Below are 26,592 nucleotides of genomic sequence, written 5' to 3'. Positions count from 1 at the left end.
CTTCAGTACTGCTGGTTCTGCTCAGATGCTACGTCAGGGCACAGTAGAATGTCGCTTAGTTCTTTTTGGTACAGTGACTGTGCATTCTTCCCATCTTCTTTTGATGCTTCCGGATGCAGGAAGTATTAGGTGGAGGGACAAATGGTAGGGAAAAATATTAATGATAATTTGTCTTTCAAAGAAAACTGTCCTGGTGTGGCTTTCCCAAGTTGTTGTAAGCACCTGACATTTCATTGAAAGCTCAGATTGCATCCATTGTCAGACTGCAGAGTGGGATTTAACTGCGATTAAAGTAACATTACTGCAAACACTTGCCAATACCTTTGGATAGCTTTCCTAGCCCCATTCCCACAGATCTTACCTAGTCACTCCATGGGGTAGCAAGTGCTATCTGGTGGATGGCATGGCAAAAAGAACAGTTTGGACTAACGCTCTAAGGTTTCTAAAGCTATACTCAATTATAACCAAATTGAGAATCTTAGTCAGAGAGTGTTTCAAACTGTGCCTGAACTAATGTAGGTCCCTATCCGGGACCTAGATTCAATAACTCAATACATGTGAACACAACAAAACGAAGACCAAGAGAGCTGGGTACCATGTATTCAGATTGTACTTCTTATGTAGAAACCAGGCATTAACGTGCCTCGCTTTCCCAAAACACTTCAAATAGGCTTCCCAAGTACACACTGGAAGGTAATCACTTCATCCTGAACTCACTGATGAGGGTTGCTATGAATAAGAGTGTCATTAGACATTTTCTCTTGGACACCAAGGTGAAGTGTATGCAACTGATAAATTCCACTGTAACTGGATTGATGTGTTAGAAGACAAAGAGGAATGGTCAATACGGAAATTTAAGGAGAAACCTCTTGGGCTTTCTAAGGTAGGCTTTATGAGTTATAAGGTTTTTCAGCTGGTTGAACCTGGAACCTTGGGTGGGCATGTTTGAGGTCAATACTTCCGGTTGACTTAGTTCTGTTGTTTTGAGTCCTGTTGCTAGAACCTCTAGTTAAATGCTGGTAAGAGACGACCAGAAGTCAAGAGAGCAGACAAATGAGGGGGCGGCATTATTGGAAGAAAGTTCTTTCTCTACAGGTTTCTACATGTCATCTGCTCATTGGAACTGGCAGCTTTGTTCAGAATTGTCTTTACGAGGAAGTTTTAATAGCAAATCATTTTGGAAGTCAGAGACAATGTTTCCCATTATGGGCAAAGGTTAGGCATGTTTCCTGGGAGTTGCCTTTTAAGATTGGGGAATTGTGAGGTGTTGGGTTGTTATTGTGTAAGTCAATGTTTTTCCTGTGTAAGTCATGTGTAGCTATCACATGACTTGTGTTGTCCAAAGGGAATTAATACGGGGGACTGGCGCAAATGATAGTACTGTAGCTAATGCTGTTGCTGAGTAACAAATGATCCTTTTTCTCTGATCAAGAGTTTAGTGTCTTCTGCAATTATAAGGAGCCTTGGTGGCATAGTGGGTATTGTGTTGGGCTACTAACTGAAAGGTCTATAGTTTGAAGCCACCAGCTGTTCTGCCAGAGAAACACACGTCTTTCTTCTCCTGTAAAGATTTACAGTCTCGGAAACTCACTGGGGCAGCTCTATTCCGTGAATCAGGATAGACTCCACAGCAATGAGTTTGGTTTGTCAATTTACTGAGGTGACTAACCTGTTAGCTCTTAAGTGGATTAAAATCTTTATAAGGATGTGTATGGAGGAAAAGACGCAATACCATAAGATGATAATTCTCCCCATAATCATTCATTTAATTTTATCATAATAAGAATTCCAGACTGCTGGCCTGGGTCTATTCTGATTCTGGGATTCTGCGTCCTTTTTAACTTTTGGTTTCTTGGCCTTTTGCCCCTGAGGGTCTTCAGGGCTGCAGTTTCTTTGGGTCTTCTTTCACAGCATGGCTCCTGATTTTTACCCTCCACCGGAGCTATTTCCTGAGCCTTCTTTGGGCCGAAACTCTTGCTGTCCTCCAGGAAGTGGGACATCTTCAGAGGCTTTTCTGGACCATTTTTTAGGCTGAAACTCTTGCAGTTGTCTAGGATCCTGTGTCCTGAGCCTCCTCTAGACCATTATTTGGGCTGAAACTTGCTGTCCCGGGGGTTGGGAGCATCTTCAGAGGCTTCTCTGGACCATTCTTTAGGCTGAAACTTGCTGTCGCCCAGGAAGGGGTGGGCATCTTTAGAGGCTTCTCTGGATCATTCTTTAGGCTAAAAACTAAAGAATTGTTGACTTGGGGTTATTTCTCTGATCCTTCCAGTTAGTTATACCACACCCAACAGAGCCAGGGACCCTCCACCTCAATCCAAAATGCCTTTTCTCTTTCACTACTTGTGTCAGTTATTTCATGTCACCTTGATAAGTGCAGGGGTGGGGTCTAGCCTGTCCGTCAAGCCACAGCCTGATGATGCGTCCTTGTGGGCGTGGCCTTCATGATTCTGGGAACTTGCTCGCTTACTGCTTCACCTTGTTGACAAGACACATCGAGCTCTGTGGAGACCTGAGCCAGCCCTGTGAAGCTTCCACCGCCATTGGATCCACAAGACTTCACCCACCGGCCTGTTATCTTCCTGCATTCGGCATCATTCCATGTAACTGTGTGAGTCTGAAGATAAACATGGACTAGTACCGTACTTACGGGCTAATTATCAGACTTAAGGTCTTGATCTGGACTGGGCTGGGATGTTTTCTCAATAGACAATTACCCTTTGATGTAAGGCTCTTTCCTGTGCATATATGAGTGTCTCTGGATTTGTTCTCTAGTCAACCCAGTCCAGATCATTATGGTACCTTGAGAGTGGGGTACAAGAGAAACAGATTATGAAGATGGGGAGTGGGTGCTCACTCGCCCTCTGCTTTACAGCAATTTTCTGCTTTGACTAGCAGGAGGTCAGATATGCCCTTGCAATTTACTGGGGGGGTGGGGGGGGACGGGGTTACTGGAAAAAACATGGGAAGTGAAGGTTTTGCTTCCTAGACATTGTTTTTGGTTATTCCTGTCTGAAATAGTGAAAATGAACAGTAAATGTAGATTTTGAGCCTGGGGAGCAAAATGGCCCCTTGAACTTCTCTGAAACCATGTGCTTAGTCGAGATGGCCAGCCGAAGGCCCAGCCCTGGCTGGATGCAGGCAGAGGCCTAAGGCCATATTACATATGAATGAGTAGTTTAGGTAAGGATTAAATTTGACTTAAGAATTGAGTTTAGGTTCTGGCTGTACTGGGTTTGCACTGTTTTCTTTTGCCTACTGTTATTGATATAATGTGACAGAAATGATTGATTATTGGGAAGTAAAAATAGAGAGTTTGTAAGTCTGCTTGCCTTCAGCCATTAAATTATATCTTTAACTGGGTGTAGGACATGCCTACAAAGAAGTTATTTGAAAAGATAAACCCCACCCAGTGCTTTGAGTGCTCTGGACATTGGCATTTGAAAAGAGAGCTGTGGACAGACTAAAGGAAAAAGGGAACTTTTCAACCAGTGGTTTGTGCCTGAAGCTGGGAAAATCTGGAGCCGTGAAGGAACTCTCTTTAAGACTGAACAGTTAAAGGGAGCCCATGGGTACCCTGAAATGCTTGCTAGGTGACACCTGGATCTACCTGAGTGGAAGTGGGGAAAGGCTTCAGTAGAGAGACGAGTTGAGTCTGACCACTAACTCCCATGGACCTGGTTCACAGACGAGAGCGGGTTGGCTGGTCTGAAGTTCAGTGAGTTGTGCGGAACTTTGACCTATGTCATGACCTAGCCCAAGGGGGCTCAGGTTTTGAGAATTTGTAACGGTGCCCATGGTCAAAAGGGGAGACAGCCAATGGGCACCCTGGTGAGGCTAAGTGAGGCGGCATCCCACATTGAGTTGACCAGACCCCAACCACATGGAGATGAGACTTTTGAGCCTGTGAATTGGTGCATATTGCTGCTGACTTTATGGACTGCCTGTCCTGATTTGACTTTGCTTATGGATGCTGACTCACAGGTTCCAACTGGAATGAAGATTCTTCACATCAAAGAATGTGCTCGTCTCCTCAGAGCACTGGGTTGATATAAGTGGGCAATATAAATATTGGATACCCAAAATTGGGGGGACAGAGGTGTGAAGTGGCTGGCTTACAAATTTTCGTGGTTGGGGGAATATGTTCATAGGATTATGGTATAAGTGTTCACATAACTGCAATTGTAAAGTAGAGACTATTTTTGTTTAGTTTGCTTAGAGAATGCTGAAATGGGCCTGGCACATTTTGAGTTGTATGCAATTTAGTTTTATCCTGTTAGGCACAGATAAGATTTTATTATTGTTTTCTTTTAAAATTACCTATGTGCCGGAAAGAGCTAGGAGGCAAAGGGCATTTATAGAGTTTCTAAATAAAGGCATGTACATATGTAAATGTATTTATATATGAGGTTGGGGAAATAGACTTATGTGCATATATTTATAGGTTTACTATTAAGGAAGCAGATGGGCACTGGGCCTCCACTCAAGTACTCCCTCAATGCAAGAATACTTTGTTCTATTAAATTGGCATTCTATGATGCTCACCTTCCCAACACAGCCGCTGAAGACAAAGCGGGTGCATAAGCAAATGTGGTGAAGAAAGCTGATGGAGCCTGGGTATCGAAAGATATAGCGTCTGGGGTCTAAAAGACTTAAAGGTAAACAAGCGGCCATCTAGCTCAGAAGCAACAAAGCCCACATGGAAGAAGCACACCAGCCTGTGTGAGCACGAGGTGCCAAACGAATCGTTATCAGGCATCAAAGAACAAAAAAATCATATTGTTGTATGCTCAGCTCCCCGATACGATCACTGAAGACAAATGGGTGCATAAGCAAATGTGGTGAAGAAAGCTGATGGTGCCCGGCTATCAAAAGGTATAGCGTCTGGGGTCTTAAAGGCTTGAAGGTAAATAAGCAGCCATCTAGCTCAGAAGCAACAAAGCCCACATGGAAGAAGCACACCAGCCCGTGCAGTCACAAGGTGTCTTAAGGGATGAGGTATCAGGCATCAAAGAACAAAAAATCGTGAATGAGGGGGAGTGTGGAGTGAGGACCCAAAGCCCATCTGTAGGCAACTGGACATCTTATGGAAGGGTCACGAGGAGGAGATGAGCTAGTCAGGGTGCAGTGTAGCAACAATGAAACATACAACTTTCCTCCAGTTCCTAAATGCTTCCTCCCCACCATCATGATCCCAATTCAACCTTACAAATCTGGCTAAACCAGAGAATGTACTCTAGTACACATAGGAACTAGAAACAGGGACTTCAGGACCAGTGGTGAGAGTGGCGATACCGGGAGGATGGGGTGGAAAGGGGGAACTGATTACAAGGATCCACATATAACCTCCTCCCTGGGGGACAGATAACAGAAAAGTGAGTTAAAGAAGATGCTGAACAGTGTGAGATATGACAAAATAATAATTTATAAATTATCAAGGGTTCATAGGGGAGGTGGAGTGGGGAGGGGGGGAAGGAGCTGATACCAAGGGCTTACGTGGAGAACAAATGTTTTGAGAATGATGAGAATAACAATTGTATAAATGTGCTTTGTACAATTGATATATGTATGGATTGTGATATGAGTTGTCTGCGCCCCCAATAAAATGATTTTTTTTAAAGCATCAAAAACAAAACAAAACAAAACAAAAAAAACAAACAAACAAAAAAAAGAATTCCAACAGTTTGTGTGTGTGTAAATCAACAAGTTGATTTTACTAATTCTCTGAGAGAGAAAGGATAAAGAAGAACAGAATGTTTTGAAAATACCAATAGGAAGAGACTGGTACCACCAAATAGCAAGTCCCAATATAAATCTATAGTAATGAAGACCGTATGGTACAGACATATGCAGAGAGAGATACACCAAAAGAACAAAGTAAAGAGCTAAGGAACTTGATAGATGATAGAAGCAATAAAAAGGGGGCGTGAGAAGAAACTTGAGAAAATTGGTTATTCATTTGGGGAATTCATATGGGGAACCCTACCTGATTGGCTAAAGAACAATACATTACAGACAACTCCAGATGAAAAAGGCAATTATCTAAAAATTTTACAAAAAAGATAATAGAAAATATCTTTATAAATATAGGTAGAGTATCTTTAAAAATAGGACATAAAAACACAAACCTTAAGAATTGGTAGATTTTATAGCTTTAAAAATGTCTTCTTCACATGTCTTGAACATTTCAAGAGAGTTGAGACATAATTTATTAGCAATGCATGTAATAATTGTGATATCAAAATTCACGGTGAAAAATCAACACATTTAACAAGAAAGAGTAAACAAACTAATTGAAAAATCAGTGTACTCCAGTATAGTGAGACAATTCAAGAAAATTAGAATGGCTAATAAACTGAAGAAAGGATAAACAATTTACTGGCAATCAGGGAAATATGCATTTTGATGTTTTCACAGATAGTTCATTCATGGAGAACGGGTTCAAAAACAATGGGAAGCCACATAATGGCTTCATAAGGGAGAAGAAGAATCCACCACCAAGTCCAAGTCCTATTGCCACAAAGCAGAAGTCTGGCATATACCTCCACTCCCTTCATCTTTCCTGACCAATTCTGATGATAGCCGTTTCTCTCCCAACAATCTAATTTTCTGCTGGGTTTGACAATCTGTTGCAAAAGCCACACAGAACTCACAGACAACATTGACCATTATGAAGGTTTGGCTGGGAAGTTAAAAGGTTAGAATCGCAAGTCAGGATCATACAACAGTGTGCTAGTTACATAATTTCATGTCAACTTGATAAATAAAGTATAGGGGTAGAGTCTAGCCTGCCAATCAGGTCACAACCTGATGGTGCCTCCTTGTGAGCATGGCCTTCTCACAATGAGGGTCCTGGGAACTCCCCACTCCCCCACCCACTCTCTCTGCCTTCACTTTCCAGTTGAGGAACCACACTGAGACCTGCGCCAGCCTTGTGATGCTTCCACCACCATTGGATCCACAAGACATTTCACCCACCAACCTGTGAGCTTCCTGCATTCTATATCATTGCAGGTGGCTGTGTGAGTCTGAAAAGGGACTTGTGGACTAGTATCGGACTTAAGGACTTGAGTGGTACTGGGTTGGAATGTTTTCCTGGTATACACTTCACTGGATTTGTTTCACTAGTCGACCTGGCTTAAGATCAACAGTAAGGATACTTTGGTCCACATCAGTGCCAGCCATGGCTCAGTCTGCAGCCAAGTCTCTCTCTCTCTCAGCCAGGTGGTTCCTCAGCCTCTGATTTCCATGGTCCAAGAAGCCTGTCTGCTCCTCTCCCTTACTGTCTCATAATCTCAGTGCTGATTCTCTGCTTGGTCTCATGGTCTCCTTGCCTCAGCCTCTGATGCTTATATGGCTTGGTCTTTACTGCTTCTGTCACCTCAGGCAGGGAGCGATTGAGAACATGTTCCACTAGTGGCTCTTTTTCCTTGGTGGTCTCAGGAATTCCCTCTGTTCTTGCTTCTGACAGGGCTCTCTTATGCACAGGGGAATCACAACTAAAATTGGCCAATCCCTTCTATTAATGTTTCAGATCCGCTACTTGCATAGTCCCACCCCATCCCTTGGGGAAAGCTACAGAGACATGGACAGAAGAGCCATATTAAGAAATTTCACAATAGAAAATTTAAAAAGATGTAACTATTGTATTCTATGTTTTACACCATAGAGTTTTTACAAGTATGTATTAAAAAGATAAAGATGAAAAAGGTTGATTTGTTGAGAGTTAATATGAGGGGTCAAATAATAACACCTAGAAAATAATTAGTGCCTTTGTGTGATAATTAGCTTTTATGTCAACTTGGTTGGGCCGGTTGAGGACTCCCCATGATGTGATCTAACATAACATAGTGGTGGAATCTGCTGTGAGAGGCAAAGCAGTGGTAAGAGGATTAGGGAGGAATGCAGTATCCTTCCTGCATTCAAAGGCACACCTGGGGCATGGCCTTCTCTCATTTAAGCAGACTGTGGGAAGCTTGTCTCTCCTGGCTGGTGTGGACCCTGCATCTGGCACCTTGACTTCTAGTTCTTTGGACTTGAACCAATAGCCCGCCATGTAACCTGCTGACCTTGGGAGCTATTAGTAACTTGCCATTTTGCCTGCCAACACTGAGTTCACTCTGCTTTACAGCCATGACCATGACCTGCTGACCTGGGATTTATCCACTTCTGCCCCCACCAGCCTGTGGGCTTCCTGCTGCTTCTGCTTCATTGGACTGCTTCCTGGCTTCTCAGCCCCGGAAGCTACATGTGTCAGGAAAAGCCTCTTGGTTTAACAGCTGACTCAAGGACTTAAACCAGAGGAGACTTAAATGCTGCAATATAAGTCGCCTTCCTGCTATAAATATCTTTCTTTCCTTCCTCTCTCTTTCTATATTTATCTACAGATAAAAAATACAAACAAAATTAATTGCCATTGAATTGATTCCACCTGTAGTGACCCTATAGGCAGGCAGGGTAGAACTGTCCCTGTGGGCTTCCAAGACTGAAACACTATAGGACTAGAAAATCATGTCTTTCAGATAGGTAGGTAGGTAAGTAGGTTGGTAGATAGATAGCTAGATAGGTAGATATATAGATAGGTAGGTAGATAGATAGATAGATAGATAGATAGATAGATAGATAGATAGATAGATAGATAGATAGATAGAGATAGATAGAGAGACAGACAGACAGACAGACAGATAGAAAAATCACTGGTGCTGCTTCTCTAGAGAACCCAGATTAACACAACGACTTGGAGGAACATCTTCACAGCTCTTTAATTATTTCCCTTCTTGTTTGTATCTACTAAAACTTAAGGCACAGTCTTGTTATACGCCATTCTACACTTACCTGAAGTTGATTATGAAATTGTATGATTTTTTCTTCCTGAGATGGCCAGTGTTGTAAGCCCAATTGTGTGGTTGCAAAATGTACGGCTTTCTAAAAGGAAAGAATAAAATGCATTATTTGCCTCCTAAATTTTCTTTTCAGTCATTGTATTTTAAAATAGTAGTTCATAATTTTTCAGTTTACTAAGTTTTCTGAGAAAAGTGAAAAGGATTATTACTCTCCCCAGAAAAATAAAATTCACACAAATGTTCATGTTCACAAGGCCCCTTGAAATCCATTTGTACACTGCTTCTCCAGATGGACAATCCATGCTGTAAACTTAATGTATGAGCTAGTCGTTACCATAGTATAGCCATCTAATTACCCTAACTCAAAGAAGACCTAAAAGATATATACTTTTTTGGTCATTTAAATCATTGTTAAAATAGGTTTGCAAATCTGTAATTATATTATAATGTTTCAATGTCATAAGAAAGCAAGTAAAGAATGATGACGTTGAAGATATATGATTATACATTAACGCATCTCTAGGAGTGACTGCAGCTTAGAAAGATACTTTTTTGTATTTAATATGGGAAGCATAAGGGCAGCTGTGCTTCTTTCAAAGGGGGCGTGTTTCATTGTGGACATAATCGGTAACTAAGTCGCTCTGCTGGTAGAGTGGGCTATGAACAGAGCTGCTTGTCCAAAGTCCAGCATTTGGAACATAGCAGCTACGCAGCAGAAGAAAGATGAGCCTACTGCTACAGTAAATAATTACAGTCTCAGATAACCTATAGTACAGAGGCAGTTCTCCTTTGTACTATTGGGGTCCTAGGAGTTGAAATGGACTAGATAAGACTGAGCATTTTAGGGAGACCTGGTGGCACTTTTGGGTAAACACAAAGTCATTGGTTCAAATCCACCAACCACTTAGGAAAGAAAGATGAAACTGCTCATTTCCTTACAGATTTATTGTTTCAGAAACTTTATACAGCGTTGCGATGAGTCAGAATTGACTTGAAACAGTGGGTTTTTTGGTTTTTTAAAAACTGTAGAAAAAAATTTTTTTCTTTCTCACCAACCTGTTTCTCATTCTTTTCAGCCATGAAATGGGACTGAACAACAATTACCCATTGAAGGAGCCACCCCAAAATTCAACAGGCTTGTGCTTGAGAAGACAAAAACAACTCCTAATGCAGGAGAAAGGAGCCTGGGAGGCGGAGTAGATTATGTACTGGCTGCGCTGCGGGGAAAGATGATGCTGCCTGCACCTGGAGGAAGGCTTTCACAGTCTCGGAAACCCTCGGGAGCAGTGCACGCTGCTCTGCTCTGTAGAGTCATTAGGAATTGCAACCCACTGGTGGGTGGTAGGTTGGTCTTTAGTAAGACCAATAGGTGACAGGCAATTAGTTGAAAACAATGTTCTTCTATCTATCTATTTATTTATTTAAGGATGATAACATGTTTATTAACCAGAAGGCTCAGTATTATTAATATGCCAATTCTCTATAGATTGCTCTATAGATTCACTAAAATCTCAATCAAACTTCTCATGGACTTTTCCTATGGAAATTGATGAGCTGATCCTATAAATTCATGCAGAATTGAAAAGGACGTATAATATCCAAATCAAGTTTTTTGTTTTTAAATCATTGTATTGGGGGCTCATACAACTCTCATTACAATCCACACACACATCAATTGTGCAAAGCACATTTGGATATTCATTGCCCTCATCATTCTCAAAACATGTGCTGTTCACTTAAGCCTCTGGCATCAGCTCCTCATTTTCCCCCCTCCCTCCTCGCTCTCCCCTCCCTCATGAACCCTTGATAATTTATAAATGATTATTTTGTCATATCTTACACTGTGCAATGTCTCCCTTCACCCATGTTGTCCATCCCCCAGGGAGGAGGTTATATGTAGATCCTTGTAATTGGTTCCCCCTTTCTACCCCACCCTTTCTCCACCCTCCAGGTATCCCCACTCTCACCACTGGTCCTGAAGGGGTCATCCACCCTGGATTCCCTGTGTTTCCAGTTCCTATCAGTACCAGTCTACATCCTCTGGTCTAGCCAGATTTGTAAGGTAGAATTGGGATTATGATAGTGGGGGTGGGGGTGGGGAGAGGAAGCATTTAGGAACTAGAGGAAAGTTGTATGTTTCATTGTTGCTACACTGCACCCTTTAAATGCAGTTCATAAGATTGTTTTACTTGAAGTTTGTGCTTTGAGCAGTTACAGTTGTCAAAATTAAACGTTCTTTGCAGTTCAGATCCTCATATATCAAATAAATGAACAGTGCAAGTAGCATGCCTACCTAATATTTCTTTAATAAGACAAATGCCTCTTTGGATGTGCTGTGTATAAAATGCAAGCCACAAAAATACAGCACTAACTAAAAGACTACTATTAACATTACCATAACGTTAAATTATGATCTTTGTGTCATATGTGGTTATATTTGACACATATATTCTTAGCGACCCTACAGCACAGAGTAGAACTGCCCTAGTGGGTTCTCACGGCTCTCAATCTTTACAGGAGCATAAAGCCTCATCTGTGTTCAGTGGAGTGGCTGGTGGTTTTGAATCTAATATAGGATTATCTAGAAAAGAGAGGAGGAGCAACTGTGACCCAGCTCATTTTGAGGAACCAGTTAAATCTTGCTTACAAAACCAGATCTGGGCATTTAATTTATTCAAGAAGATGTGAAAATTCTAAATAAAATATTAACTAACTTAATCCAATAGCATATTAAAAATCAGATGGTAAAAAGGCATGAAATATTCCAGGAATGTTAGGATGGTTTAACACTCAAAAAGTAACATAATAAAACAAATAAAGCAAAAGAAATAAAATGCAGATATTGGATATGACTGCCATTGTTCGCTTATAATATAATGATATACCAAGAAAAACCACGATAATGAATGCCAGAATAATAGAATTTAGCAAGTTGCCAGATTTCAAGATACATTTAGCAAATGAATGACACTTCACTACACCTAGAATAATCAACTGGGAATACAATTTTCAAAAGGATGCCATTATAAGCCTGAACTCTAAGTATAAAATGATATAGCAAATGAAAATTAAGGTAAGAAACCAGGAGACAGAATAAACGCTTAGATTGCTTTTTCTGTTAGAGAGTTGTAAGACATCATTTTTAATTTACAAAGTTAAAAAAGAGATTTATCAGTTATAGCCCTAATTTTGGTTGCTGGTATTGCTTTTAGTTGCTTCATGTTAAAGCTGACTGGCAAGGACCTCGTGTGCCCGTAGCCTGCTCCACGGACCTTTTAGAAGCAGATTGCCTGGCTTGTCTTCGGAGGCACCTCTGATTTAAGCAGCTAACCTTTCAGTTAGCAGTACAGCTCTTAACTGTTTGCTTCATCCAGGTACCAGACCAGCAAACACATAGCGAATGGGGTCACAGTCTTGATGAAAAAAGAAAGAGTATAATTCCAGCAAAAACCATTCTCATTGCCATCAACTTAATCTACATCTGCCTCAGCGGGTTTCCAAAGCTGTAACTCTTGAAGGGAACAGAAAGCCTGTCTCTCTTCTGCTAAGCAGCTAGTGGATCCACATCCTGACCTCAGGCAAGAAAAACAAGGGAGGTGTATGCTCAAGGGCACCATCCATAATGATGATTTATTATTGATCTGTATGTACCATCTAACATAATACCTTTTACACAGAAAAAGAATAGACATATATGTACTAATAGGACATAATAGTCAGCCTCTTCTTTCAGCTCAAGGTAAATCTACTGAACTAATTTAAGAAAGGCTTATTGTTTGGAGACCGAAGCAATATAATTATAAGATAGAATGAGAGAAACTGATGGAACTCTTTTATCTATTACCGGTATTTGTGGGTGATAATAGAGTGCATACTTTCTTTTCATGTGCATATGAAATATTTATAAATATTAACAACACACTAGGCAAAACTGAAATACATCATTAAGTATAAATTAAAGCTAGAGCATTCTCTAATCATAATGCAGGAAGATCAGAAATTAACAGAAAAGATGAAGGTCTTTTGATCTGTAAATTAAAATATTTTTAAAAACTTCAATATTCAGGTAAAAGAAGTATCAACTGAAATTATAGAATTTCTGGTAAATGATTATGAAAACTATAAAAATTTGTATTTATGACAAATGACTAAAAGGAGTCCTTAAACCTGTATATCAATAAGCAAAGAAAGAACTAAGTGAATTAGATATCTTAGTGAGAAAGCTAGAAGAAAGAATAATGAGGCAAAACCCAGAGGAATGAAAAAAAGATATTTAAAAATGCAAAATAGGAAAAAATTTATTAAATAAATAAAAAGGCTAGTTCTTTGAGAAAAAAGTCAGTCAGTTATAAAACAATGTATTCAATGAAGACAGCATAAAATGGAAATAAATGATTGGAAGAAAAATATAAAATTACAGGACATTAAAAACACCATAAAGTAGAGATTTGCTCAATGTATGCTAATATATTTTAAAGCCTAAATTCACTATGAATGTTATCTAATTTAACAAAATTGATCCTAAAAGAGAGGGAAAGTCTAAATGGAATTACTTTCATTGACTAGAACCATGACCGCCCTGTTGTACAAGTCTTGGCTCAAATGGTTTAATAGGAAGCTCTTCCAAGCCTTCAAAGAACAGATACTTTTGAAGCTCTATATCCTATATTTTCAGAAACACACACACACACACACACACACACACACACAACTTTTAAAGGAAGGCTAGAGTGCCAGGGAACAGAAACCATGTTCAACACAAGGATCTAGAAGAGTCGGAGACAGGGAGCAGTTGAAGGTGGAAAGACTACGAAGAGAAGAAAAGGGTGGAGTAAAGGATGGTAGGAATAGATTGGAAAGGTCGGATGTATCAGGTCCAGGCAGATTGTGACAGTTATTACATACAGATAAATAATTAGGATTTTTTCCCTACTATAGACAAAATTGATCCTTGTTTTGTTTATATGATCAACCATTTGTTTTAGGACAACAATTCTGCTGATCATAAAGGAATAATATGGAACTCCAGGAGTAACACATGGCTATGTACGAGTTGAAGCAAGAGATGCTGAGATCCTTCCAGTATCAGGTTTTAGATATGAGGGGGCTTCAAAAGGCTTGTGGAAAAAAACAACAACCCCAAAACCTTTAATCTCATGTTCCATGAAACTTCGGAAACTCACTCGTATACAGACAATAAATGGCTATATAATCATGATAAATCATTTTAATGATCAAATGCTTATATTTTAATTTGAGATGTTTTTATAACTGTGATCTAATTTGATGTTAAGTAAACCATATAGATCCTCATTTGAAAGATGAGAAAATTGGGAAACAAAATATTCCATAGTCTTCTTGCCTAAATATACAGTTAATTTTTCTTTCTATTGTGCTGAAAGCCCCCTTTTCCCCCCCACAAAAAGAGGAAACTATTTCTTCAAGTATTTAAAAATATAAAACAGAGTATTTCAGAAAAACTGTAATATTTTTAATTCTCATCTACTTTATACTTTAAAACTTTTGTTAGCACTTCATCCACATGTCATACAATTCAACAATTCAATCATATCAAGAAGAGTTGTATAATTGTCACCATGTCCAATCCTAGAACATTTTCTTCTTGCTTGTGCTCATTGTTATTCATGTAACTCTTTTTTTTCTAATTATGGCAAAAACATACATGACAAAATACTCTCCAATTCCATAACATTTACTTGTACAATTCAGTGCCATTGATTTTACTCCTCATGCTGTTCAATTATCACTGATATCCTTTTCCAAATTATTCTACTACCATGAACATAAACTCGATGCACCTGAAGACAACTCTTGTCCCTTCACCCATGGTAACCATGGTGAAGTTTGAGTTCTTATTTTCAGTGGTTTTCTTGATATACTATCCACATATCACACACTTCCATGGCTAATTCGCTTTTAAACAAAGTTGTATATACATCACCACAATCAGTTCTGGTGTTCCCCCCTCCGGCATTCATTATTTGTTCCCCAAATCCCCATACCTCCGTCACATCCCCAATAAACCCGTGCGTCAGTTATTGTCTCTATGCATCCACCCCTTCTGTGTGTCACTAACTGAGAACCCAAAAGAAATAGTAAGAAACAAAATGGCAAGAAGAAACTAATAATAATAATACAAAGATAAAAATACAAATAAAGTGCAATAAAGAAAAGACCACCATCAATACTTATCAGGTCAGAAAAGAAATTTCTGTCCTGGAACAGGTGATAAATACTTCAGCCTAGAGCAAATTTTCATCTACTTTCTTAATTGCTATTACACATTAAAATCATCCGTGACTATTTTCAAAGGTCTTATTACCTTCAAGGCAGGCTGATTTATGGTGGGAACTGTAGCTCCAGGAAAAATATTTACTAAAATCTTTTCAAAAAGTGGGACATCTTTAGGATGGAATTTTGGTAAACACGATTCTCTTATGACCTGTATCATTATTAGAGTTTCCTCAGCTTCAGAAGGACTCTCATCAGTGTCACTTTAATGGTGGAAGAAAACAACAAGTTACGAGGTATGGTTTGCCAGCATTAAACACAATCCATGTTCTCTTTATGGGTGACCATTCAAGTACTGTTTCCTGTTTTCCCTCCCTACAGAGCGGCCCCCGCGCAGTCCCAGGGACGTGCCCGATGAGTCTAGGACAAAAGGGTAGTGCTGTTCCCCAGTGATTGATGCCGAGTGTGCATTGGGTCAATTGGAGATTTTCATCGCAAACAACAGAAATGAATTCGGTTTCATATCAGAAGAAAAATAACATTGTTTTAAAATCTCTAGGACAACCAAAGAACTAGGCTTGCAGGCTACTCATTCGGGAACATGCCGCACATCATGCCACAGAATTAGTCCCACAAAGGCATGACTCCCACCATCGGTGGGTCTAGAGATCAGGGATGTCCCATCCAAAACACTTTATTATCTCTGACACCAACTCCACCACTTCCCCACCTCCACACTCTCCCATTTTAGAATTCGTTATTTCACTGAAGCCTGTCACAGAACTCACAATCAACCAATGAGATGGCTTATTGTGGAATTTGGCAATTTCCAAATTGGTGTGTTGGTCATGCATCTGGAGGAAATATATGGTTGCAGAGGATGATGAATCCTAAACAGCAGGTCAGATGCACAAAGCTGAAGAATCTAGAGAATCAGATTAGATGATAGGTTGCTGGCTCAAGTTCAAAGAGCCAGCAATCAGGGAAAAATGAGCCAGAGCATTCCTATATATGGGATGAAGACTATTAAGACTATTAAGACAGTGGTTCTCAACCTTCCAAATGCCATGACCCTTTATACAGTTCCTTGTGTTTTGGTGACCCCCCTGCCAAACATAAAATTATGTTTGTTGCTACTTCATAGCTGTGATTTTGCTACTGTTATGAATCTGGTGACCCTGCCTTAAGAAAACTAAGTGTAGTGGCTTGAATAACACACACTTTCTAGTAAAGCAGTGACTCCAGGTGCATTTCATCCTAATCTTAATCCTGCCTCATCAACACAAAGGGACCACAGGCATTGAGGCTAAGACACATAGTCCACCATAAACTAGAGAGCTACGCCTAGAAAGCCCCTATCAAGTTAACTCAGTGCACTGCACAATGAGTACAATGGGTACAATTCCTCTCATAACTTACTTGCACTCAACTCCTGGGAACCTCCAAGCTACTTTCCATCTATGATTTGTCCATTCTAGATATTTCATGGATGTGGAATCACACAATATATGTTCTTTTATATCTGGACTCTTTCCCTCATCATAACATTTTAAGGTCCCACGGAGTGTTGGCAGATTTGAACAGTTGACCTTGAGGTTAGCAGCCCAATGCATAACAAACTATGTCACCAGAACTTGCTTTAAGGTTCAACCATGTTGTAGTATGTATTAGAACCTCATTTCTCTTTCTGGCTGAACAATATTGCACTGCATGGGACCCAGCCAAGCCTACTGCCGCCGAGTTGATTCTGACTCAGTGACTTACAGTTCAGAGTAAAACTGCCCCTTTGACTTCCGAGACAAATCTCTATGAGAGAGAGAATAGCTTCAGCTTTTTTCCATGAGTAGCTGGTGGGTTCAAACTGCTGACTTTGCACTTAGAAGCTCAATGGAAATCACACTATGCTATCAGGGTCTCTTTGAAGGTGACACTATATTTTACTTATTCATTTTGTCTGTTGATGGACATTTGTATTGTTTTCATCTTTTGACTATTGTAAGTCATGTTGTCATGAACATCTTCCCACAAGTGTACCTGTTTGAGTCTCTCCTTTCAAGTCTCCTGGGCATCTATGTGTGTGAGGATTGGCTGGGTCAACATGAGATTCTGCTTATTTTATGATATTATTATTTTTAAGAACCACCACAATCTTTCCCACTGTGACTGCATCATTTCACATGATCACCAGTAGGGCAGTAAGGTTCCAGTATTTTCACATCCTTATCAACACTTGCTATTGTCTTTCTTTAGTTAAAGCTATGTGAAGTGCTATCTCAGTGTTAAACTAACACTTGCAATTCAAAATTCCACTGACCATTGAAACTTCTCTTTCTTCTTCCCAGCCATTATTAACACTGTCTTCAGGGAATTCATGCCAAAGTCATAGTGATCCTATCAAACATCGAAAGACATGAATTATTGATGTTTCTGAAGGACAAGCAGAACAATTTGGTAATAAATGCATACAAGGGTAAGTAAAACAGATTTGCATTATGATGCAAAAATATCAAAATGTGAAATTACTTTTTCTCAGTATAGCTTCTATGTAACTTTTGAAGGGGGTGTTTCCGTTCCGCAGTCTTTAACTCACACCAATTCAAAGATTGGCTTTGGTGTCCCTGAGGGACTCAGATCATGTTCCTTCTAAACATTCTATGAATTTGAGCAATAAACGAACGCTGAAGGGCAAGATCAGGGCTGTGGGTTTCCCCTGCAACATCCCAAAGGACAGCCTTTGTTATCCTTGAAGAATGAGCATTGTTGTGATAGCGGAAAATCCCTTGGTGTAACTTTGACATTTTCTTTTTCTTTGCTATCATAAGCCCCCATGGGTGCCCTGTGTCCTTTAAGAAACTCTATCAAAATCACCCCCTTGGAATCGCTAAAACAGCCGTCATAACTTATGAGCTAACCTCTTTGCTTTGAATTTAACTGACCCAGTAGATCCCTTTGGAAGCCATTTTTTAAAACTGGCTTTTCTTTTTGGGAAGGCACCCCAATAAGACTAAGACAAATGTATTACTGGGAGATTTTGTCTGCCGTCAACTACTGATCACAGAGGCATTTTAAACACATGTTTTCTTTGGAAGAAACCTATGCATGTATGAACTGGAACCCCAGTAGTAATGCTGCTCAACTTATCCTCAGAGATGGTTCAATGAGTGACCAGGTATTTGTATTACAAAGACAAATAGTGAAAGGAGTGAAAAATGTCCCCAATTCTCTTTCTAACACTTTCCCTTCCCTCCCAGGCAGGTGCTCCTGTATGTCTCCGTCTTCAAAGAAAGCTTGTCAAATATTAAGAAAGGCCTTAAATGCTCTCTGCATCTGAATTTGCGTTTCTCTGAAGTGGAAATAGAGGAATGGAAAGACTGTTAATGAAAAGAACACTTTGGAGAAAATGAAACGGTCATATCGGAGGGTCGTCATTCCTCAAATCAGGAACACGTTTGACATGAACATTCTGGAGCTTCATTCTAAACCTACCTAATTAGATACGCTGGAGATGAGGTCCAGCCATTTGTTTTTAGGAAGTCTTCCAAATTTTTCTCACTAGCACTACAGACCCACTGCTCAGCCTCGTTCCATCTTGGCTGACATCGAGAAATCAGAACTTATAAATTCATGTGTACCTTCTAGAACACCTTAGCTGGAAGCCCTGGACTGTCAGCGTCTCGGAGGAGTTGTGGTGAGCTCTTTAAGAGCCTGATGTAGACGACTGGGCATTTGCCAGGTTGTGCGAGCAATACCCATTCAAAGCCGCCTAGCCAGCTGTCATCCTTCAGCGGGCAAAGTTGGCTGCGAGTCTGCCAACCCAGAAATTCGGTTGCTATGCAAGGTACATGCTACCATTGTTCTCTAAGGTGGAGATTAAATTTCTAGCAGGATATTGACCCATAGCGGGCAAAGTTGGCTGCGAGTCTGCCAACCCAGAAATTCGGTTGCTATGCAAGGTACATGCTACCATTGTTCTCTAAGGTGGAGATTAAATTTCTAGCAGGATATTGACCCATAACGTTTTTTGGTTGTTCCAGAACATTCCATTTTACAAATGGGGGTCCATTTCTATATTATTTCATTGGCTAAGACTAGACTAGGAAGAAGTGGGAGGAATTTCTGATTCTGATGTATGATAAAATTTGGGAACGATTACTCTATAAATTAAACCTCCTTGTGTAGAGAAAATAGTCTATACACTTAAATAATAGATATTGTTATATACTCTATCCAGTTCTTAGGGGTATGGCTTGAAACTTTTTTACATAACAACAACAACAACAAACATTGCTGTCTAGTCAACTCCAAACTTGCAGCTACGGTTGCATCTGAGTTTTCTTGGAATTGGATCTCCAGACCTTTCTTCTGCATGCCTCTAGGTGCGCTCTATCTCTGAATCTTTCAGGCAGTAGTCTAGCTGATATTGGGAATAGTACTGCCTTACATAAGAAATTCTATTCCCACTACTTTTCCAGGTCATTCCTATACCAACACTCGATATAAATAGACAAAACCTTATTTTAGATGATCACTTTTAAATATTTGGGGAAAGCTGTTCTTTACCTGCTGTGAGAGATGTTCGCTAGATAATGCATAAAGGTTGGCTAGTTTTCCAGAGAGGATTTTTGCAGATTTGAAACCAAGTGAAAATAATATTATTTCACTAATCATTCGATAATGGGGCACAATCATTGCCACTGGACGGAAGAGAGATTTTAGGTTATCTGGAAGTTCTACTTGACCTTCATAGCTTTACAGAGGAAGGAAAAGAGGAAGAAGAAAACACATATTAAGACAAAGCAAAACCAACCCAACCAACACAGACCACTTTTCAGTTTTGCAAACAATGAACCACACAATATAACTTGCCCCCAAGGAATTCTGTAAGTTTCTATGTGAATTGCATCTACAAACAAGAAGTTTAGAACATGGTTTCTAAGGCATCTTCCATCTCACAGAGATTCCTGCTTTTCATTCTTCCTTCGGTTCCTCCCACATTTTCTCTCAGGTCAATTTCCTTTGAACTAGCTCAGCATCTGGACAGTCTGTCCATCCGGCTTCTGCTCCCTGTAATCCCACTGTCCTCAGTCCTCCGGATACTCTCACCGGTTTTCCTGCCTCACTCCTCTTTGGGATACGCATCAGGCCTTTTCTTTGGCTATTCATGAAGTGAAAATAGTACCTCTTTGTCAGAAACGTAATGTGAGATTATCCATATGAATAAGAACTGCATTTGTTTCAGAGGGAAGGTAGTGGAAGGACTAGAGAAGGTTCGGAGGTGAGTGATAACTATACAGTGTCAGAGAACTCCATCTGTGGGTAAGATTTAAGTCGTGCTTTGGCCACACCCACCACAGTGTCTCTGATACTTACCCAAGAGTCAAGGTGACAAATATTGCACAAGCCATATTGATACGAATTTCCTTGCCTTCCAGCACAAATCTGTAATACATTATAGTAGACTTCACTAAGAGAACCACTTCCGTGAGGGATGTTAAAACTAACCTGTGATATATTTAAACACAAACAGAGCACACTAGGAACCAAACAAAAACAAGGGGAAGAGGAAGGGAGAAAGCAGTTCGTCTGGAGGCACAGGTGTCAACCCTGTTGGGATTCAGATATATTCGATCCTACTATCTGAAGAGTTTGGTGGTGTCGAAGGCTGGGAGGTCCCCATCAGAAGAAGATTTGCATGAGAAAAAGAGCCTGAAGAGAAAGAACCTTGAGACATAAAATAGCTTCGTCTGTACGACACAGTGGGGTACAGGGTACTGCTTCCTCATGAAGCACAGTCCCCAGCACTGCCAATTAAATAACGCAGGGGATGAGGGCGGGGGCAGGAGAGAGCCTTTGGCATGGACACAAGTATCCTGTAGTTAATACCAGTGGTAGAGACCAAAAGCAGACTCACGGCCATCAAGTCTAGCCTGTCATAGAGACCCCATAGGACAATGTAGAACGGCCCCGGAGGGTTTCTAAGGCAGAAAACGCTAGCGAATCACCGTGACACATCTTTCTGCTTTGAACCACAGTCCTGTCTTGGAATCACCTCCCACTCAGGTAGCAGCTCAGTACTTTAACCACTGTGCCACCAATTCTTTTGGTAGCTACCAGGGGGGTTAAAATCTTCCAGTGATTTCTGGGACAACTGATATCTAGGAGCGTGGTCAAAACAGGCAAGGAAAAAAATTGGGGCAAAAGCCTAAGGACTCCATGAACACAACTTCAGAACACTTTACAGAAGTCAAGGCATGAGGACGAGCTGGGAAAATGTGTTTATACCCAGACTCTGCGGGCTGGGAACACTAGCTGTGACCGTTTGGACAAAATCCAGGAGCATAAACTCAGAGGGAATGATCATCGCTGGGCTTCAAACTGGCTTGAACTGGTTCAGTCAAGGCCCGTGGCCCCCAAAAGTGAAATCAGAAGTGATGTAACAAATTTAAGTGTCACTTTAATTTAGGAAGCAGAGCAGTAACCAGAGTGGAAAAATGTGTGGGCCACAGGCCTGAAATGGGGGAGTGGGTAGCAGCGTCACGGCCATTCGAGGAGCCTGGCGTGGGAGGTGGGCCTCCTGCCAGGGCTGTGGAGAGCAAGACCCTCCAAGCAGAGTAGTGAGCCACGGACTCTGAGGGGGGCAGTCTGTTGCTGATGGTGTTTGCCCAAAGATTTCCTTACAATGCCACGTGCACACGCTGCCTTCGTTTTCTGAGAGGTCATTACGTTCCCAGCAGGCTATTAGCCTATACTTGTCCCCATTCCAGTGATCACCCACATTTTGCAAATCCAAGTCTTGTCTTTGTTGGCCATGACTGAACTGGGAAGAACTGGTCCAAAGTTCTGCCATTCGCTTAGGCATTACATTAGACAAATATATTTTAATAGAAAGGTAAACCTGCAACCCCATGCACGCTTGTCAAGTCAAGCATGTGCAGTCCGGAGTTCATCTTGACAGGGACAGAACAGGGGCTTCTGCCCTGCCTGATGAACAGGGGACTCTGGGAACTGACTTGACCTTGAAGCCAGGCCCTCGTGAAAAGCCTGAAGTGGGACGACTCAGAGAGAATTTTGAAACATTCTGAGACACGCTGGCCCAGAACATCAGCTCAGAGAATTCGAAAGAAACCATGTATGAGACCCAAGAATGAATGGAACTGATAACTAAGTAGCCTGACCATCTATCTGCAGAGCAGCAACCGCCTTCCCTCTGAAAGTGCCATCACACAACTAGAAGTGTTTCCCCAACAACACGAATGGGGACCCATTCCACGCCTCTGGTGAAGTGTATCTCACATGTCTTTAAGGTGATCATTCCCACCTCTGTCGAGGGCTCCAATTCGTTTCTTTCTGAGGTGACTCTATCATTTAAAAAAAACTGTCACTTAACTCCTTGCTGCTGGTGTGTGTGTGTGTGTGTGTGTGTGTGTGTGTGAGAGAGAGAGAGAGAGAGAGAGAGAGAGAGCGCTATCTCTGGACACTAACAAACCACACAGATTTAACGCTTTCTAGGTCCCCTGTGGGCAACAGCCAGGTACCAAACTCCAGTCTGAAGAGGAAACAACTTGGCTTTTAGAAATTCTAACAAAAATATGGCTACTGCAGGGCCTTTAAATAAAAGTACACCAGTGAAAATAATCAAGCCTACGACTAGTATGATTTTTCTTTTTGAAAAAAGATGCACTATAGAATTAAGGAGCAGGAACTGTAGCTTTTTCAAATGCAATATAGTATTGCATGAAAAGTGGTATCAAGAGAACTTAAATCAGGAGGAAAAAAGTAATTAGAATGCATCTGCATCATCGTCCTGGTGTGCCAAGTTTGGCGCAGCGTTGGGTTATCTTCACGGTGACTTGAAGTTTCCAGAAAACAAAAGCAACAGCAAACTCACTGCCACCTTGCTTCAGACGCAGCATTGCGCAGGGCAGAGAACTGCCCCTGGGGGTTTCTGAGACTGTCACTCTGTGTGGGAGGAGAAAGAGCAGCTGGCGGTTTTAAAGTAATGACCTTGGGGTGAGTAGCTCAATGTATAACCAGCAGGCTACCAGGTTTCCTGGCATGAAGGTTAGAATGATATATATTTTCATATAATTTGCCAAGCAAAGGAAACAGATAATCGCCATTCCTTTTGTTATGTGCTTACAAAAAAAGAAAGGAAAAATAATAAAAAGAAACAATTCTAACGCTTAAAAAAATATGTGACTCTAATGAACTAAACAGCAATTGTAGCTCAGACCTCCATTTGTAATATATCAACAGAATAACACTTACCGGACAGAATAGCTGTCTTTTGCTTCCTTAATTGTTAGGATCTGTGAGGCAATGACAGAGAGAACTTCCACATCAATTCGACTGAATTCATCAAAACAACACCACGCTCCTGACTGAACTAGTCCGAACAACAATTTCCCCATTATCTTAAAAAAAGAATTACAGAGATGATTACTGGGGTGAGAAAATTTACCAAGATAACAATTCATACATGTTCTACTCACCCTAACCAAACCAGGCAAGTGTCTTTTATATTGCCTCCTCTCAGCCATTGTTGCAGGGAGGAAAGCAGCGGCTGTTCACAGTCTAGATAAGTCAACGACCTGCCTGTCTCTCATGAGAGCATTAGCACATTCTGATGCTCACAGGGCCTCTGGGGACAAGGACAAAATATGATTGCACTGCCCACACTGGCACCCATAACCTCACACAGCCAAACACTGTGGGGGCCAAACACTGTGGGGTAAGGAGTCTTTACAATAATTTTCTGAAAAATAGTTCTAAATGGTCTGTAGGTAGGAAGGCCTTTAACTAGATCAGGATAAGATTCCTTATGACTCAGCGGTGGGCTCTCGGCAGGTAAGGCAGGTGAATGAACCAGGCCCAGTTAAGGATAAACAGTGGATTCTGGGTCAGCCTAGAGTGGTCTGTTTCACCCAGTTACTCTTGGGCACCATCCAAGGGACCAGACCCTTTAATGTGCTGTGATAGTGCAGACGCCTGCAACGTAGTCTATTCATTTGTACATATTAGAGACGGAAACAAACAAGACCACTGTTAAGCCAAACAATATCCGTTGGTTGAATACAGATTGAGGCAATTTGCTGCTTGTCCTAGACATGCAGGGAAGGGGGATGAAAGAGGGTGAGGCAGAGGACCGCAGAACGGGAGTTGGACCCTTCCACCGGGCAGCGAAGGATCAGGTCTGGTCTTTATTCAATGTTTGGTGTGATGTTTGACATGGGAATTTGTGGCATTAATTTTTTTAAAAAAGGATCGCAGTATAATATTCCTTATCTTGATTACTAACTTTTTGATGACTCCTATCAATTTTCCTCAGGAGTAAAGTATCTCCCTGACCTCAATCCCAGTTCGGCTGGAGCTCACTAACGGATAGTTTGCAAGTAGGTAGGTAGAGAATGTATTAGGTACATATCTTAAAAGTAACAATTCCATTTGCTTATTAATGTTTAATCTGCATGAACACAGAGTAGAAATGCAGGATCTCAAAGTTAATGTGCTTTGAACTACAACTTACATGACAACAATAAAATGTTAATGACTTAGACTTGCAAAACAAAATAAACAGCAGTTTTGGAACCTTGAATACATTTCTAGTAGGCATGGAGGTACATGCAATTTTAATAACTGATTTGAATATTTCATAAAGTTTTGAGATATGTTGTAGACATCATACAGCCAAAACAAAACATGAATGACATAAAGGGATAACCATCATCAGCATAAATTCTTACTCAAATTGCTGTATTAATTATAATAGTCTCATCATTTTAATGATTACCTTTGTTTATAAATAAATGCATAGGATTGGAACTTACAAATTTTGTATTCATAATGTGCTCCTAACTGTTTATAAGGGACTTCAATAAAGTTCAAGGAAAATACATATAATGGAAAAAATCATACTAATATTGAAAGTAGCATAGACATTGACAGAACAACCAAGTATGGCTTGGAGGAAGTATAGCACAAATGTTCTTCAGAATCAAGGGTGGCAAAACTTCCTCTCACATCCCTTGGACATGGTATAAGGAGAGACCAGTCCCTGAGAAAGACTTCGTGCTTGGTAAGGTGGAGGATGAGTGAGAGGCAGGAAGGCCCCTAAGGAGATGGATTGACAGAGTAGTTGTAACAATGGGCTCAAACAAAAATACAATTGTGAAGATTGCTCAGGACCAAGCAACCTCGTGTTCTATTTTACAAAAGGCTGTTATGAGTCAAAATTGACTCGACAACACTTAAGAACAATGACATTTTTTGGGTAACATGTCTGAACAATTCTAGTTTGAGGCACTAAGGAGGATAAAACTTCCGTTTGAAAAGAGCCCCTATTAAGCAACATGAATTCTGCTAACATGGAAGAATTGAAACATGGAACAAACATCAAATGTAAGGTGAAGCTTCGTAGAAGAATGGTGAAATCATTGAGGCTTACAAAATGTTTATGGGGACAATCGTCCCAAAGAAATCAGCAGTCTACAAACTGACAGCTCATTTTAAGGAAGAGACAGTGTTGAAAGGAAGCCCACGGTGGCAGACCATTCAGACAAATTTTCGAGGGAAGAACGAATCTTGGTTGCGCCCTAACTGAAGAGGGTCACTGATTAAAGAAGAAATAAAAGCCTACAACATAGACTTCTCAATTGGTTCCATTTACTCAACTCTAGTTGGAAAATGAGAGTTGAGCAAAATGTCTGCTTATGGGTTCAAAAATGTTGTGCCCAGATCAGCTGCAGAGAAAAGGCGAACTTTCAATAGAAATTTTAAACACATGGCATCAAGATCCTAAGACATTTCTTGGAAGAATTGTAACCAGAGATAAAACATGGCTTTACTCTATGATCCTGAAGACAAAGCACAATCAAAGCAATGGCTCCCAAGAGGTAGAAGTGGTCCAAGTAAAACAAAAGCACCCTGGGTCAAGGAAAAAGGCAACTGTTTTGGGGGGTGAGCCAGGGATTTTCATCGTTGACATTGCAGAAGGTCAAAGAATGATAACAGCTCCTTATCATGAGAGTGCTTTAAGAATATCAGACGTCAGCAGGGATGTTTCACTACAGTCCATCTCAGCTACAATTCTCCTGCTCATTCACTTCACCCAAACAAAGGCAATGGGGGAGCGATTCAGAGGGAAATCTATAGGCATCACCTTTACAGTCCTGATCTGGCTCCTTCTCATGTCTTTTCTTTTTGTGTGTGTCTTTTTACCTTTGACTCCTTTTTTTTGTTTCGTAATCTCAAACAAAGTTTAAAGGACACTCCTTTTTCTTCAGTTAATAAACTGGGGGTCGGGGGGGCGGGAAAGAGACTGAATTGGCATGATTAAATTCCTCAGTCCTTGATGACGATGACCCCAAATAGAACAGCCAGTCCACAGAGAGGACCACATGGCCAGTCCCACTATGAGACGTGATGCCCCTCACTGATCCATGGCTCTGCAGGAGACAACATCAGTGACACAGTGTCGGAATTGCGCCTGATCTGACCC

The 26,592-nt window shown here is 40.8% G+C and overlaps 1 protein-coding gene across 1 annotated transcript in view; it reads right to left on the bottom strand.

The window, feature by feature from the left end:
* Window positions 1-26,592, bottom strand: part of DNAH14 (dynein axonemal heavy chain 14) — a 387,990-nt gene that overhangs the window by 219,396 nt on the left and 142,002 nt on the right. Inside the window, exons 28-33 of the mRNA XM_030887822.2 lie at window positions 23,364-23,509; window positions 20,466-20,534; window positions 19,656-19,842; window positions 17,410-17,486; window positions 15,187-15,358; window positions 8,836-8,925 (exon numbers count right to left, since the gene is read on the bottom strand). Coding sequence (XP_030743682.1) covers window positions 8,836-8,925; window positions 15,187-15,358; window positions 17,410-17,486; window positions 19,656-19,842; window positions 20,466-20,534; window positions 23,364-23,509 — 741 coding nt within the window. The remainder of the gene's footprint in view (window positions 1-8,835; window positions 8,926-15,186; window positions 15,359-17,409; window positions 17,487-19,655; window positions 19,843-20,465; window positions 20,535-23,363; window positions 23,510-26,592) is intronic.

The sequence above is a fragment of the Echinops telfairi genome, unplaced genomic scaffold, assembly GCF_000313985.2.
Source record: "Echinops telfairi isolate 266 unplaced genomic scaffold, ASM31398v2 ScPeMD7_7424;HRSCAF=8462, whole genome shotgun sequence".
Classification (NCBI taxonomy): Eukaryota; Metazoa; Chordata; class Mammalia; order Afrosoricida; family Tenrecidae; genus Echinops; species Echinops telfairi.
This window is presented reverse-complemented; position numbering and strand designations above follow the sequence as displayed.